The 13,750-nt window shown below is 34.2% G+C and overlaps 1 protein-coding gene across 2 annotated transcripts; it reads left to right on the top strand.

The window, feature by feature from the left end:
- Window positions 1-3,626: 3,626 nt before the first annotated feature.
- LOC113777480 lies at window positions 3,627-12,226 on the top strand. Of its 2 annotated transcripts, none has more exons than XM_027322581.1 (11): window positions 3,627-3,825; window positions 7,208-7,721; window positions 7,825-7,921; window positions 8,059-8,166; window positions 8,249-8,467; window positions 8,817-8,935; window positions 9,027-9,551; window positions 9,846-9,954; window positions 10,034-10,614; window positions 11,520-11,684; window positions 11,849-12,226. In XM_027322581.1, exons 2-11 carry the CDS (start codon window positions 7,312-7,314, stop codon window positions 12,045-12,047), a joined length of 2,532 nt encoding a protein of 843 aa, XP_027178382.1. In that variant the 5' UTR covers window positions 3,627-3,825; window positions 7,208-7,311; the 3' UTR covers window positions 12,048-12,226. The 2 variants fall into 2 exon arrangements, with proteins under 2 accessions (XP_027178382.1, XP_027178383.1); XM_027322582.1 differs by having other exon boundaries at window positions 7,205-7,721.
- The last annotated feature ends 1,524 nt before the right edge of the window (window positions 12,227-13,750 follow it).

Below are 13,750 nucleotides of genomic sequence, written 5' to 3'. Positions count from 1 at the left end.
GATCTCCAAGTGGTTTGCAAGTTGTGTGTAAATTTTGGAGTGGTTTGATGAAGAAATGAAGCAAGAATTGATTAAGATTTTGGTTGTTTTCTCCTTGAAGATGGCTGGCTGTTAGAGAGAGAGAAAGTAGAGTGTTTTGTTGCAAATGAAGCTTACTTGAGAAGCTTAAATGTGTGGTTCAAAAGTGTTCAAAGGTCAACTCTCCCTCCGCACGCGCGCGTTTCGTGCTCGATTTCTCTCAAGTTTGTTTCACTAATGCACTAAACCTCTAATGCACTTCCATTCATACTATTATTATTCATTCTTAATAGCCCCAAAATAAAGGTCTTAAGTCTCTCAATTAATCGCACGCGCGAAAACGCGTACTTCCAATTTAAGCGCGATAGAGTGAAATTTCTAATAAATTCTTATAACGATAGTATAACTAACTAACACTTGAGCACTTAAACATAAAAATACCTATTTCAAAACTAATGTACAAGTCTCCAATTTTTCAAGCTTATTGTATCCTCGAATCGATTATTGTCTCCAAACGAGCATCTACTATTCACTTTAAACGAGCTTTCAAAATATAAATTTTCGAATCAAGGAGTTTTTAAAATACTTGTAGGTCATAATTCCATGTAATTGAGTATAAAGGGATTGAAATAAAATATTCGAAGTAAACGGCCAAATAAATATTTAAATGAGCTCGTAATAGGAATTTAAAGTAAGAAAATTTGCGAGTCCTCACAGTCATCACACTAGTCCAACACTAGTTGTGGACTTTTTTCCTATTTTCTCACTAGTCCAGTGCTAATGAGAACTTATAGACATGCTAGTGAGAACTTTAGACCGTTTTTTGCGTTAGATTCATACCTCGTGTGACATTTATTGCATTTCATACATTTTCCTTATTTTTAGGATAATTTCATTTGCATAATATTTTCACTACTATTATCCCCTTACCCTCGATATGTTTGGAGCGTATCATTTAGAATTGCATCTCATGTTAGAAAATTAGAAATAGGTTAGTCCATTTGTTTGATTAGGTTAGGAGAGTCACCCTTCAAATATGGAAAATGAACGAGTATGCGTTCTTAATCTCAGCACGCTCTTACCCCCTTTATAAGAAGGAAAATTTGAATAACAAATTTTAGTCTCCCATACCCGTTATGTTGCATTCCTCTCTTTTAGGTCATATATATTTATATATTATAATTTTTCTTTTCTTCGAGTATCATCTCTTGTATATTCGTGTCAATGAATCACTTTTGGGCGTAACAATTGATGTGATTTGCACCAACTAAATTTTGAAGAGACATCTCGACCCCCTCGATACCCCCAGGTCTAGATTTGTATCCATATAGAAACATAAAAAATGAGATAAAATATATTAAGAAAAAGTTTGACTAAAGTTCGCAACTAACTTTGGTTAGGTTGAAACGATGCATTAGATCAAATTTTTGCTTTCCTTTTTTCAACCGTGACTTCCAAACCCTTTTCTCTTATTTTCAAATACTTAGAGTCGTCTAAAAGGAATTTTTATTTATTTTATTATTTAAAAAAATATTTTGAGTGATTTGATACACTTAAACTTAATATTAAGTGGCAACTCTTATTTTTTCCTAAAAATCATTTTTAGACTATTATTTTGGGTCAAAATCGTCACATTTTTTAAGTCCCATTTTAGATCCTTTTTCTTTATTTATTTTCTAAAAATCAAAAACTCATTTTTTCAATACTAAATTTTATTTTTCAAAAAAAAAAAGGGCTCGACACCCTGGATTCGCGTCTATTGTTTTCTCATCACTATTTTATTTGAATTGATTATTATTTTATTGTTTAGTTAGAAAATGCAACTTCTTGAATTTGAATTTTGTTCTTTTGTTAGGATAATTAAAGTAAAAAATTAACTCATCCTTTGGGTTCGATTCTAAAATACTCCATATAATTTATTACTACGATTGATCTTGTGCACTTTCAAGAATTCATTGATCAAGCATCACAAAAGGACTTCCATTCAGAAGCCTAAAACCATGTCTAGACAAAGCAACGCCATGCAACTATAGTCCAGGATTTAACTTATAGAGAGTCACTATAGCTTTTAGAGAAAGCTACAAGATATGTACATAGTGTTGAGAAACCTATAAGATATGTGTCCACATATGATTATATGGAGAATCACGAAACAGAGAGTAGGCAAGCGTAGAGAAGTAGTCTAAAGAGCAATCTAGTTAAGCTATATCTACATTAATTAGAATCTTGCAAGCAGTCACATAACGTCTTGGTGTATTAACTATGACATAAGGGCTTTCTTTATTCAAAGGAGAACAATTCCTTTTGTTTTAGCTAGAACCAAAATGGATAGGAAGCTCTTAATCAATTCAACGTGATGATTACAAGCATGAACCTAGGAAATGTAAACCTGGATGCATTGAGAACAAAATAAGGACATAACTTACCATGATACTCAAGCTTCTCTTTGGGGAGAGGGTAAATGACAGAATGTACTGTGCCACGCGGTGAACATCTTCTGCCATAGCAGTTTTAAGAAGATTGCCAAATACGACTGTCTTTGCAACTTTGTCACATAAATTGAAAAGTATGTACCATGGTGCAATAAGCAAATCAGCAATTGTCTCTTGCAGAAATCCAAAGAAAGGTAATCATGGCCTTCCAAGTATTGTGTCTCACTCCTAGAGGAACAGAGAAATTGTACATGGAGGATGTGAGCTGCCAAGGAATCAATATAGTAATGACTTCAAAGAATTTCATAGTGCAAACTTTTTAACCCCCTATCTCTTGGTCTAAATGAGAATTAAAAGAAAAACTATCTCAGTTCTCATAGTGCAAACATAAACTTAAGATTTTACCAAACTTCACCCTTGTCCAGACTGCAACACTGGCCACCACTGAACTTGATCGAGAGTGATGAGCAAGCAAACAAGTCGGAGGCTGCGAGTAATCGATAATCGAGAAATCTTGTCCTCTCTCTCTCTCTCAATTGTCACATGGGAGAAGCAGATATAAAGCAAGATATAAATATGGCATAAAAATTCCAAATAGCATCTTATTGATTGATGAAAATCTTGTGAAAGCTACAAGGTAAACAAAAATTATAAAAACCAATCTATTTACAATTTAAAGGAAAAAAGATCAGCGATGGAAAACTTGTGTAGAAGTTTTAGGGGATTTTTAAATTCTTTTTCTCTCCACAATACAATTTTTCAATTGTTTGGTATTATGTCATCTTTTATTTTTTAAAAATTTTTTAAATCATGTGACTTTGTATTTTTTTTTTCTAATAAGATATTTTATATTCCAATTAAAAGTATAGCATTATCGTAGAACCATTATGTATATGCATTAACGTCATTTTGTTAACTTTTTGGATGGAAAATGTATCATTAATGTTTGAGGAGTCAATGAAGAGGGCAAAGTATGTATATTTAAAATTTAGGGGGGCAAACTGTAATTAACCCTTTTGAAAATTACGATCACTAACCTATTTTACCCCTTAAATAAATAACCAAATTCTCCCTAATAACGAGATAATACATAAGTATTTTACTATTTTATTCTTTCTTTGTCACTATTCCCCTTTCCACACACTTCCCACACAAAGGCGCACGCCTCCTTCAATTCTTAATTCCTTAAATTTTTTTCTGGTTAATTTTTTCCCAAAAATTTGGTCCGAAGATTTTTGAATTCGTGAAATTGTTTTCTCAAATCTCTATTGATTCCCCATGTTCAGCGTCTGCGTTACTTGTAATCACAAGGAGTGAGGAGAGAATCTGTGTACTTTTTGAGTGCGGAAGAAGACTTAATAATCTGGAAAATCAGGTGAATGTAGTTCTTGCCTTTTTTTTGTTACTTTTTAATTTTTGTTCCTGGATAAAATTGTGTATGTAGCATACTCTAATTTCTTAGGTTTTTGTTTTTGTGCCTCCAAAAAAAAACCTAAAAAGAAGAAGCTGTAGAAATTTCTGTAATCTTCTTCTAGGGTTTTTTAAGGTTTGTAATCAATCTTAAAATTTTGAGTTTCTTGAAAAACCCACCTAAAACTACTCTTAATGCATCGTCTCTATGATTTCAATGAGGCTAGTAGGTTTATGTTCAATTTCATTGAATCTTTTTAGGGTAATTGTAGCTGTTAGAATTTATTCTAATTTCTTGAATTTTTTTTCTTGTTTTATTTTGTCAATTAATGGATTTGCTACCCTTGAGGTTGAGATGTAGAAGTGCCTATATCATTGTATTGAGTTCTGTATTTTTTCAACGAAAATATCAAGTTTTTTGGGCAACTTTGCTGTAATATTTCTAAGTTCTTGCATTTCCTTTTTCTTATTCCTAAGTTCTTGCCTTTCTTTTTTCTTATTTTTAATGTTTTAATGGATTTGGGACACTTGCTGTTGAATATGGAAAAGCCCATATCAATCTATTCAGTTCTGCCCTTTGTTTTTGGACATTATCAATTTTTTGGCTGGAAAGTTTTTCTAAGTTCTGCCTTTTCTCTTTTCTTTTTGTTTATATCTTTAAGTGGATTTGGTTGTGTTGTAGTTGGGATATGGAAATGGCTATATTGATCCACTGTCTTTTGTTTTCTTCCCAACGATAATTCATGATGTTTCATCATGCACTAGTATGAATTTTCATCTGAAGGTGTTGTTATGTTGTACTACAGAGCTCAAGATTGCTTACAACGTAAAAGTTAATGAGTTCTATATGTTTGATTTTGTGTTTTGAGTTAATTTATGGTTATTCATGTTTTCCTTTGGTTGTATCTGTAAGTTAGTGATTGATAAGTAAAATGTGGTGGTTAATGGTAAAAATGAATATAGACAGAATATCTTGGATACATTTATTCTCAAAATTTATATTTGCAATGTGTATCATGGATTAGTTTTTGATAAAAGGAGTAAAAAGAATGTTTTGGGTGTACTTGAGGAAAAGAATCAAAGGATAACAATTTGCAGATGAATAATAACACAAGCAAGCACAGTTCAAATCCTATAATAGATTTTCACATTATATAGGGTCAGTTGAAAAATGTTGACTTTTTTTTTTTAATTTGCAGAATCATGACTTAAAAAAAAAAAGTCTTATGATTCTATTGGACAAGTTTTTGTATCATGATACTCCGGAAAATCTTGGATTTACTTTCTTACTTGCATAAGGAGATGGTACTATGTATCCTTTCAAACATGTAATTTTCAATTTTGTGTACTACACCAGAATTTTATCATATAGCTTTGTATTTGCTAGTTAGAACATATCATAGAATTGGCGGATTAATAGCAGCATGTTTTCCATTTTTAAAGTTCATCCTTCTTACAAATGTCAGTAACATATAGCTTTGTATTTGCTAGATAGAATGTTTCATAGAATTGGCAGATTAGTAGCAGCATATTTTTCATGTTTTTAAAGTTCATCTTTCTTACAAATGTTTCAGTGCTGAATTTCTTTTGTTCGATGGTGTTTGTCATAGGTTTCATATAGAGGAACTGGTTACTATGGTTTTTGAGTTGAGTTAAATTTTGTTCCTAAATTAATTGCTGCATGTTTCTCTTCAGTTGATAAAATTCCAAATTCATACTACAAGAAGTTCGTTCTAGCAATAGTTTAGTGTAGCTGGATTTTCTTTATCCAGTTATATGTTGTTGTGTGTGTTTTCTTGTTGGTCATTGGTGTCAAGAATTTGATGTCACTTGACCTGTTTTATATTGAAAAGATAGTAGAGTAGAAAGGAAAAGCTAACATTAATATTTTTTCATTGTAAACAGAGTGATGCACTTTTAGTATACAACAAATGATACACTTTTTGGCACCCAATTTCTTCATAGTTCTTATATGTTGTGGAATAATCCTATCTAATAGTCTACTACTCAGGAAAATACCTAAAAGATCTGGTATCTTTGCTGAAGCTTCAACTTCAGAAAATGGTGTCAAAATAAGCCCTGCCTTCACTGAAGAATACTTAGGAAATGAATCCATTGCTGCTAAACTGTTTCACCAATAGAACAAGCTGCAATTGTCAACAAATAATCTTTAAATGAAAACTGCAGAAGCATTGTCCAACAAAGAAAACCAAAGCTGATTTGTGCGTAGACTAGACCAACTGAAATATTAATCTTCTTTTGTAATCCAAATATGTTGAACTCCTTTTGGGAAAATAATATGATCTATTGTATTGCTCCTCTATATATTATTTATCAAAATGTATGCATTCGAATTGTATGGTACTAGGTGCTAGGTAATTCTTAGAGAAACATCTAGCATTGAAGATGTGTTTAACTATAATGATCCTTTTTTTTTGGTCAATTGGTAATATCTATGGGTACATTATCAATGACTTGGCTTTTATTTCTATTATATGTGCTGCTGTTACACTAAATTTTGATTTCTAATGTACAAATTTACACAACTTTATCAATCTAAATTGAAAAATAATTAGAAAATCAAATTAAGGCAATTTGGTGGGCAGTGGCTATGCGTATGCACAGCCAGCCTGATCTAGTATCTGCATAACTTCAACACCAGTACCAAATTTAGGTACTGAAGTATCTTCACTTTCAATTTATCGGATACATAGTCGTACTTCAAATAAAACTCCAATTTATGTACCACTAAATTTCTGATAAAATCCAATGTCACTTTCATCTTTGCCCGGATCCCAATTTTTTATCCTAACAGCTTAGGAGGAGAAGTTATATCTTAGGATTTAGCATTCTAAAACGATTCTTAGTCCAAAAATAAAAAGAAAGTAGAACTGAGCAAAATATCTCAATGGACACTCATGGATAATTATCTTCTGAATTGAGAAGAAGAAGAAGACGACTCTAACCACTAACTACATCCTGGAAGAGAAGGACTTTGTAAAAACTGTGATCTATTCAGAGAAGCAGCTAAGCACGCCTGCCAACACTGAATGGCAACTGTTAACCATTTATTTTTAAAGGACCAAAATACCATCAATAAGTGGCCCTAATTTTACAAAATTGTCCACTTAATAATGGTGTGTACAAGGGACAATAGTACTGTTTCTTAACGAATTTCCCCTCTTAAGATGTTAAGATTTATTTTGTATCATGTGAACTCATTAAGGTATTTTTCCTCCAATAAAGCTTAAACATTGTCCATAGAACCATTAATTAATGGTGTAATGTTATTTCGTTGAAGTTTGGATGAAAAAAATTAACTCTAAATGTTTGACTGGTCATAGCAGGGGTAAAGTGTATATATCTTGAGTTTAAGAGGGCAAGCGTTACTTAGGGTCAGGTTTCAGGGGATAAAGCGTAATTAACCCTAAAAAGTCATTTGAGGAAGGAGATGGTTACAGATTGGAGCAAGCTTCAGGCATCTACGGCAGCTCCACCTCGAACCCTCAATGTGCAGAAATTGGCCGAATCACGAGCTGATGAATTGCACTCTCTTCATTCAATTGTTGGTACTTGTCTCCATAACAATTTTCGTTCCCAGAGAAACAAGAGGAGGAGAACCACCAGCCACATAAAGAAAAGATTCCGTTATGATAATAGTAATAATGGGCTTTTGGAGACAGATGAGAAGAGGCTCCCTCGCCGTATCCGTCGGACAATTGATCTAAAAAAGAATCCTCTGACTGATTTTGCTACATCTGGAGATGGGACCAAGAGATTATCAACACATGTTTGGCATGCTAAGCGCTTCACCATGTCTAAACTCTGGGGATTTTACCTCCCTCTCGGCCTCCATGGCAGGTAGTCACTTATTTTATTTCTGACTCCAACCAATTATGAATAACTACGGTATGTTTTTTTATTTATATATCTATTATTGATTATTATATATTACCTGAGGTAGAGGTAAAGGTTCAAGGGCTCTCCTGAAGAAGTCAAAGCAAGGAGTGCTTGTGCATGACTCAAGTTACTATAGTGCTGTTCAGCTGGAGGGTCCAGAGGCAGGCATTTCTTCATGTTGCACCTTGCAAGCATCTAGTTTGAAATGCTTCTATACTGTCAAAGCAATTTCATAGGTGTTGCTACCAAAAAACACAAGTTATTTGCTATACCTGACATTACTGTTCCATGCTTTCAGGACCTCTTATTGTTGATTCTAAGTCAAGTTTTGGTCCCTTCTCCTTTAGAAACTTCTGATCAGACATCCCAGCATATACTTGCTGGTGTCACTTATGGTAGTGCTATGGTAGGTTACTGTCTCAATTTTTTAGCTACCTATCAAATTTGTAATACATGTTGGTGTTTGACTTTTGCGTGTGTATTGGCAGCTTCATCATGTTGGGGCAGTATTTGCTCAACCAGTTGCTCCAGTGACCTACATGTGGCGACCACAAAATCCAATTTTGACTGCAAGGGTTGACAAAATTGATAACAAAGATGAGCAGCAGAGTATAGACAGATATGCTTCGTCTAGACAGTTGTGGATATGGATACATCCTGCTGCTTTTAGAGAAGGATATGATGTTCTGGAGTCTGCATGTGAAACTGTATGTTCTTTACCTAACAATACTGAAGAACACGTCTTCTAGCTTTTGAGTTTGGCTCATATCTTCATTTAAAAGTACTGTGCAACTTATTCTTTTAATTTCTGTTTCTTTTTATTTTATTTTTGGCCAGTTGCCGCTCTTGATAATTTCTAGTTAATTGAGTACTTCTTCCTTTTTTCTGTGTTTTTGTTTGTTTGTTTGTTTTTCTGTTTAGTTACAATGCCCTTATTTTAGCCCAGATTGTGAACTATTTGAAGGTGATGAAATTGCTTATGGACTAGTCATATGTCCCAATCTTCAATTACAAGATTTGTTTGCTGTCTTGTGAGTTGCTATTGTGGGTTTGCAGGCAAACTTAAATGGACGCTCAGTGAATTGCATCTCTCTCGAGGGCAAGCTTGGAAAACTGGACCTGATAGGTCCCAAGGCATTTCAGCTTATGCAGAACATATTGCATCCTCTGACCTGGTGATTTAGCTTATAGTATGGCCTCTTCTTCTGAAACCATAACTGTATATAAGGGAAGCTCATGGCTGAATCGAATTTGCTTGATATGCAGTTCTACAAATTCTTGGGCTGTGCAGAAATGTTCAGTTGCTGTAAATAACAATAAATCTTCAACAACATACTCATGCTCCCTTCCACAGGAAGATCAAATTTCAACTTCAGTTATGATTTCTCTCACAGTAAAGGATCCTCGTGCTATTGCAGAAAAAGGATTTGCTGTTTTGCCAGAAACAAAACCTTCTAAGGATCTAGGTGCTAAAGAAACTAATACGCAAGGGGACACAACCTCGGAGAGGATTCTACCCTGGAACCCAGGCTCCCTTTCATCATTGCTTTCAAACCCTGAAGAAAAATATCGGTTTTCTGAATTCATTGATTTGTGGGATGTCTCCAAAGGGGTAAATCCGCCAGTAGAAGAAAGTTTTCTTTGCAAAAAAAAGCACAGTCAGTTGATTAAAATTTTCAGTATTGGTGAGAAGACTTCCAATAAGTTAGATGCTTCAGGTGTGAGGCAGTACTCTCAATTATGCCCCATTATGCTTTTGAAAGATAATTCTGGCAAAGGCTTTACAACAAGGTAAAACTACCCTAACAACTGTTGATACAAACACAAACACGTACACCAAGCATCAGTTTACATTTTTGCATTTGTTTATGCTGCCTTTGCTTTTCACTTGCCAAAGATCATAGGATATTGAATTTTTTGTGGTCTTGGGAAAAGAAGCATTGGATATTATTGTAGGGTTCAGCCAGTTTAGTAACAACCTGAGAGATGGAAGTGAGATGCTCTTTTGGTTTGTCTAATTAGAGAGCACCTTCTGTAAATGAAGTGTATTGAGTTTCTGATAGTCATTTTTTGTCATCCCTTTAGTTGGTCTGCCATTCTCCCTTTAAGCTGGGTCAAAGTCTTTTGGATTGCCATTATCTCCAATGGTGGTCTAGCTATAGGTTTGAGAGAGAGGCATTGGATCACAAGTGAAGTAAGTGTCTCGAATACCATTGGTAGTGAATTAACTGCAAGGTTATTATGGTTATCATAATATTGATTTTCCTTTTCAGGCTGGTTTGCCATATTTCCCTTCAGACTTTCCTGATACCAACGCATATTCTTGCTTTATGGCAATGGAGGCAGCTATTGCTGATCAAAAGGAAAAGCTTCGACCTCCTTCCCTGAGGCCTTTCAGAGTTCCACATTTTCCACCTTGGGACTGTATCCACTATGGTTCTGAGGAAAGATCTACAGTAGGGGTCACCAAATTTCTTCCAGTTAGTAATAACTCAATGAAAATTTTAAATTGCAAAAATTGTGATGTAGCAGATGTGGGAAGTCGTGGTGCTGTTTTTAATGGTGTTGTTGCAAGGACATCCGATGTGCTGCTGCATTTTGTAAGCCATGTCAAAGATGATAATTTGCTTCTATTCCCAAATTCTCTTGATGGAAAGAGATGCTTGACTAAGGTTATGAAGGATAATGAATTAATTACCCATCAAACAAATGGCATCAGCTCTCAATTAATGTGTTGCCAGAAACTATGCTTTGTGAGAGTTCTTTTGCATGCTTACAAGGAAGGTGTTTTTGAAGAGGGAGCTGTGGTTTGTGCTCCTCATCCCGGTGATATAACTATGTGGTCGTCAACCAGGTAGGATTTCTTCAAAAATATTCATGGATTTCCTTTTATTTGTTTGGCTTGTTTTGCACAGCTTACTCAGACTATTTTGGTCTGTTTCATGCAAATGAAAAATGATTCTGTCTTCTTTATTAAATTTTATTGGTGAAAATGCAAGTTTATAGGCGTCATGCTGACATGTTGAAACCATCAATATCTGGTATACAGTGGATTAAGGCATTGTTTTCTTCCTTTTTCCTTTACCACTCATGACTTTACCTTTTCCTTTTCATGAAACAAGTGGATGTGGCACATGTCTCTAAAGTATGAAAAGGCTTATGATTTGGTTCAACAAAAGTGTGCTCAGTATTCTTTAAGCAGCAACTATTGGAAACCACAAGGCAATAAAAATTATTATTAGGTTGGACTTCGACTGATTGACTAGTTAGACAACTAGAAACCTTTTATTCCCAGAACGTCCACTATTGCAATGTTTTAATACCAAACAAGGCCTCTTTTGCAAATTCTCATGTAAATTTTAATGGCTTACATGGATGATGTCCAGTTATATTTTGACGACTGCTGTCAACGATTGGTTTTGTGTTGTAGGTTTTAAGGTTCATAAGATACAGTAACTCTTCACTAAAAGAATTTGGGGAGAAATCAAACCTTTTGCTATGCCTTACTAGCTGATGGCTTATATTGTGAAGCTTATTCGAGGTATATCTGTTGTACGGGTCGTTTTTATCAATAAAGTTATGATGCTGTGTAACCATAAGGTTGTAGTGGTTGAACCAAACTTAAGTAGGGCATGCAGCCTCGTAAACGAGTATGTATGTATCACATTTTTGGGAAAATTAAAAAAGAGGAACTTTGGAAACTGGAATTTTAAGGCTTCTAGTAACTTTTCTCAAAGCAGCTTGTTGTAAATGATGCAGATTGGATGATGCTGGAAAATTTCAAGCACCTCAGTCTTTACCAGGTTCATATTTTGTTCAGCAGCCATCTGGGAGATGGGCACTTCAAGTACCAGAAGACCCAGTAGTCAGGGAATCTTTTAGGTGGCCTATTGGTTTTATTACAACTGGGTTCATTCAAGGCAGGTAATTATTGTGTATTCTGCAAGAGTGATTGTGAATGAACTTTTTTTGGCTTTGTGAATTTATTTGGTTGATGTGAGTTCCTTTGGACATCGTTTGTTTGTCCTTTTCTCTAGTCTCTTTGGTTTATTTTTCTGAATTTGAATGTTGTTTTGATGGACATACAGTAAGAAGCCTATGGCAATAGCTCTATGTGAGGTGGCTTTGCTTGCTCGTCTTAGAGAGGATCAATGGAAGACCATATCTGTTAGCGAGAGGAGGAAGGAAATTTACGTTCTGGTCAGGAATTTGAGGTCCACCGCATATAGACTTGCTCTTGCCACCATAGTTCTTGAAGCACAGGAAGAAGATTTGGAATTCATGTGATCCCAAGTTTCGACTGTGAAATTATATTTTTGATGGTAGGATAGACTATGACATTTGGAGGAGAGCCTTGATTCTCCTGTTATAGTAGTTCCTTTTCCGTTTGGGTACATGTGCCTGAAAATTTGGTGGAATTTTATTTCGAATCGAAGCATCATAATGCAAATAGGTTATTAGTGTCCTTGTGGCTATAGACTTCAAATCAATTTTTGGAGTCTTGAAAGGAAGATTAGCTAACAAAAAATTGCCCCCTCAAACAGGATGGTCACTGTCCGTGGACTGTTGTAACCAGAGAAACAATGGATTTGGAATGATTTCCAGAAAAGATGGTCACCGTCTCTATGAAGGTATAGCTTTCTGTTCAGGAGTCTGGCTTTGCTTGGTTCCAGGAAACCGCTGAGGAAAGGAAAGTAAAAGAATGGAAAGTAGATTTCCTTGAAATCCATAATCTTTTATCTTGTTTGGTTGACAATAGGCTGGGGAAATGAAAAGGATTCCAAAGAAGTTAAATCCTTTGTTTGGTTTATGGATTTGGTAGGAGGACATTGAAATAGAAAAAAAAAAATTTTAAAAATACAATTGAACTAAACAATTACGAGTTATATTGAAAATTCATGAATTCACTATTTCAAGTATTTGATAATTGGAGTTCAAAAAAAAGTTGGAAATTTGAGTCATTAACTTCGAACTGTTTACCACTTTTGATTGGTTAAACACCCAAATGCACCCAGAAAAGAAAATTAGGGGGAAAAAACAATAGAAGTGAAGACAAGAAATATGTAAAGAAAAAGAAAATTAAAAAATACCGCCTAGTAATTCAAGTGCTATGTGGGCTCTTTTATCCTTTTCTTTTCATAATTGCTAAAAATAATTTTTAAATTTCCATTTGGTTATTTCACAAATTTTCATCAAACTTTTTGACCGTACAAAACATACAAATTGTTTGGCCAATAAGGTAACTCATAAAGTTGCAAGTAAATGAAACAATTGTAAAGTGCGAATTTGGTTGATAAGAGCATTAAGTTGCAAGTAAATAGAACAATTGCGAAGTGACATTTTAGGTAATATGGACAGGTTCTAACAAAAATTTTATAACTAGTATACGTAGATCAACCCATTTATACCAGTGCAAATTGATAAGTTGGATCAACTCATTGATACTTGTACGAATAAATAAGTCAAAAATTATCTGAATAACCCAATCACCCATCAAGTCCAATTACAAACTTTTTCTCCACTCAAGATATTGCAAAATCACTTACTATTGGATAAATTGAACGATAAAAATACATTAATTTGAACTAAATATTATGTCAAAAATTTCATAATTTTTGGATTTATTTTGCAATTGCAAAGGATGATAATCATAGAACTTTGAGATTGCCAAGATTAATCCCATACACTTTGTACAACAAGAAGAAACAAATGATCATGAATCTGATCACATAATTCATGCTGACAAACATATTTTCATAATAGCAAAATCTGGCGATTTCTTTTCCTGGAAGAGAAATAGAATAATATCAATTTTTTCAGCCAAAATGTGAAAATTCATCGATTGATAAAAAGTGAGGAATTTACTAGAGGAGAGTGTAATGGCTCAATAGTTTGGCTGCAGGAGAGTGGTGGACTAAAGGGTCATTTATTTTAAGTTTAATAAAGAAACTGATCAACAGTTTGTCACAAACTTTTTTAAAATGTCTCAG

Source organism: Coffea eugenioides, chromosome 7 (genome assembly GCF_003713205.1).
Source record: "Coffea eugenioides isolate CCC68of chromosome 7, Ceug_1.0, whole genome shotgun sequence".
NCBI lineage: Eukaryota > Viridiplantae > Streptophyta > Magnoliopsida > Gentianales > Rubiaceae > Coffea > Coffea eugenioides.
Note: the sequence above shows the minus strand (reverse complement) of the source record. Positions and strands in the feature narration are given on the sequence as shown.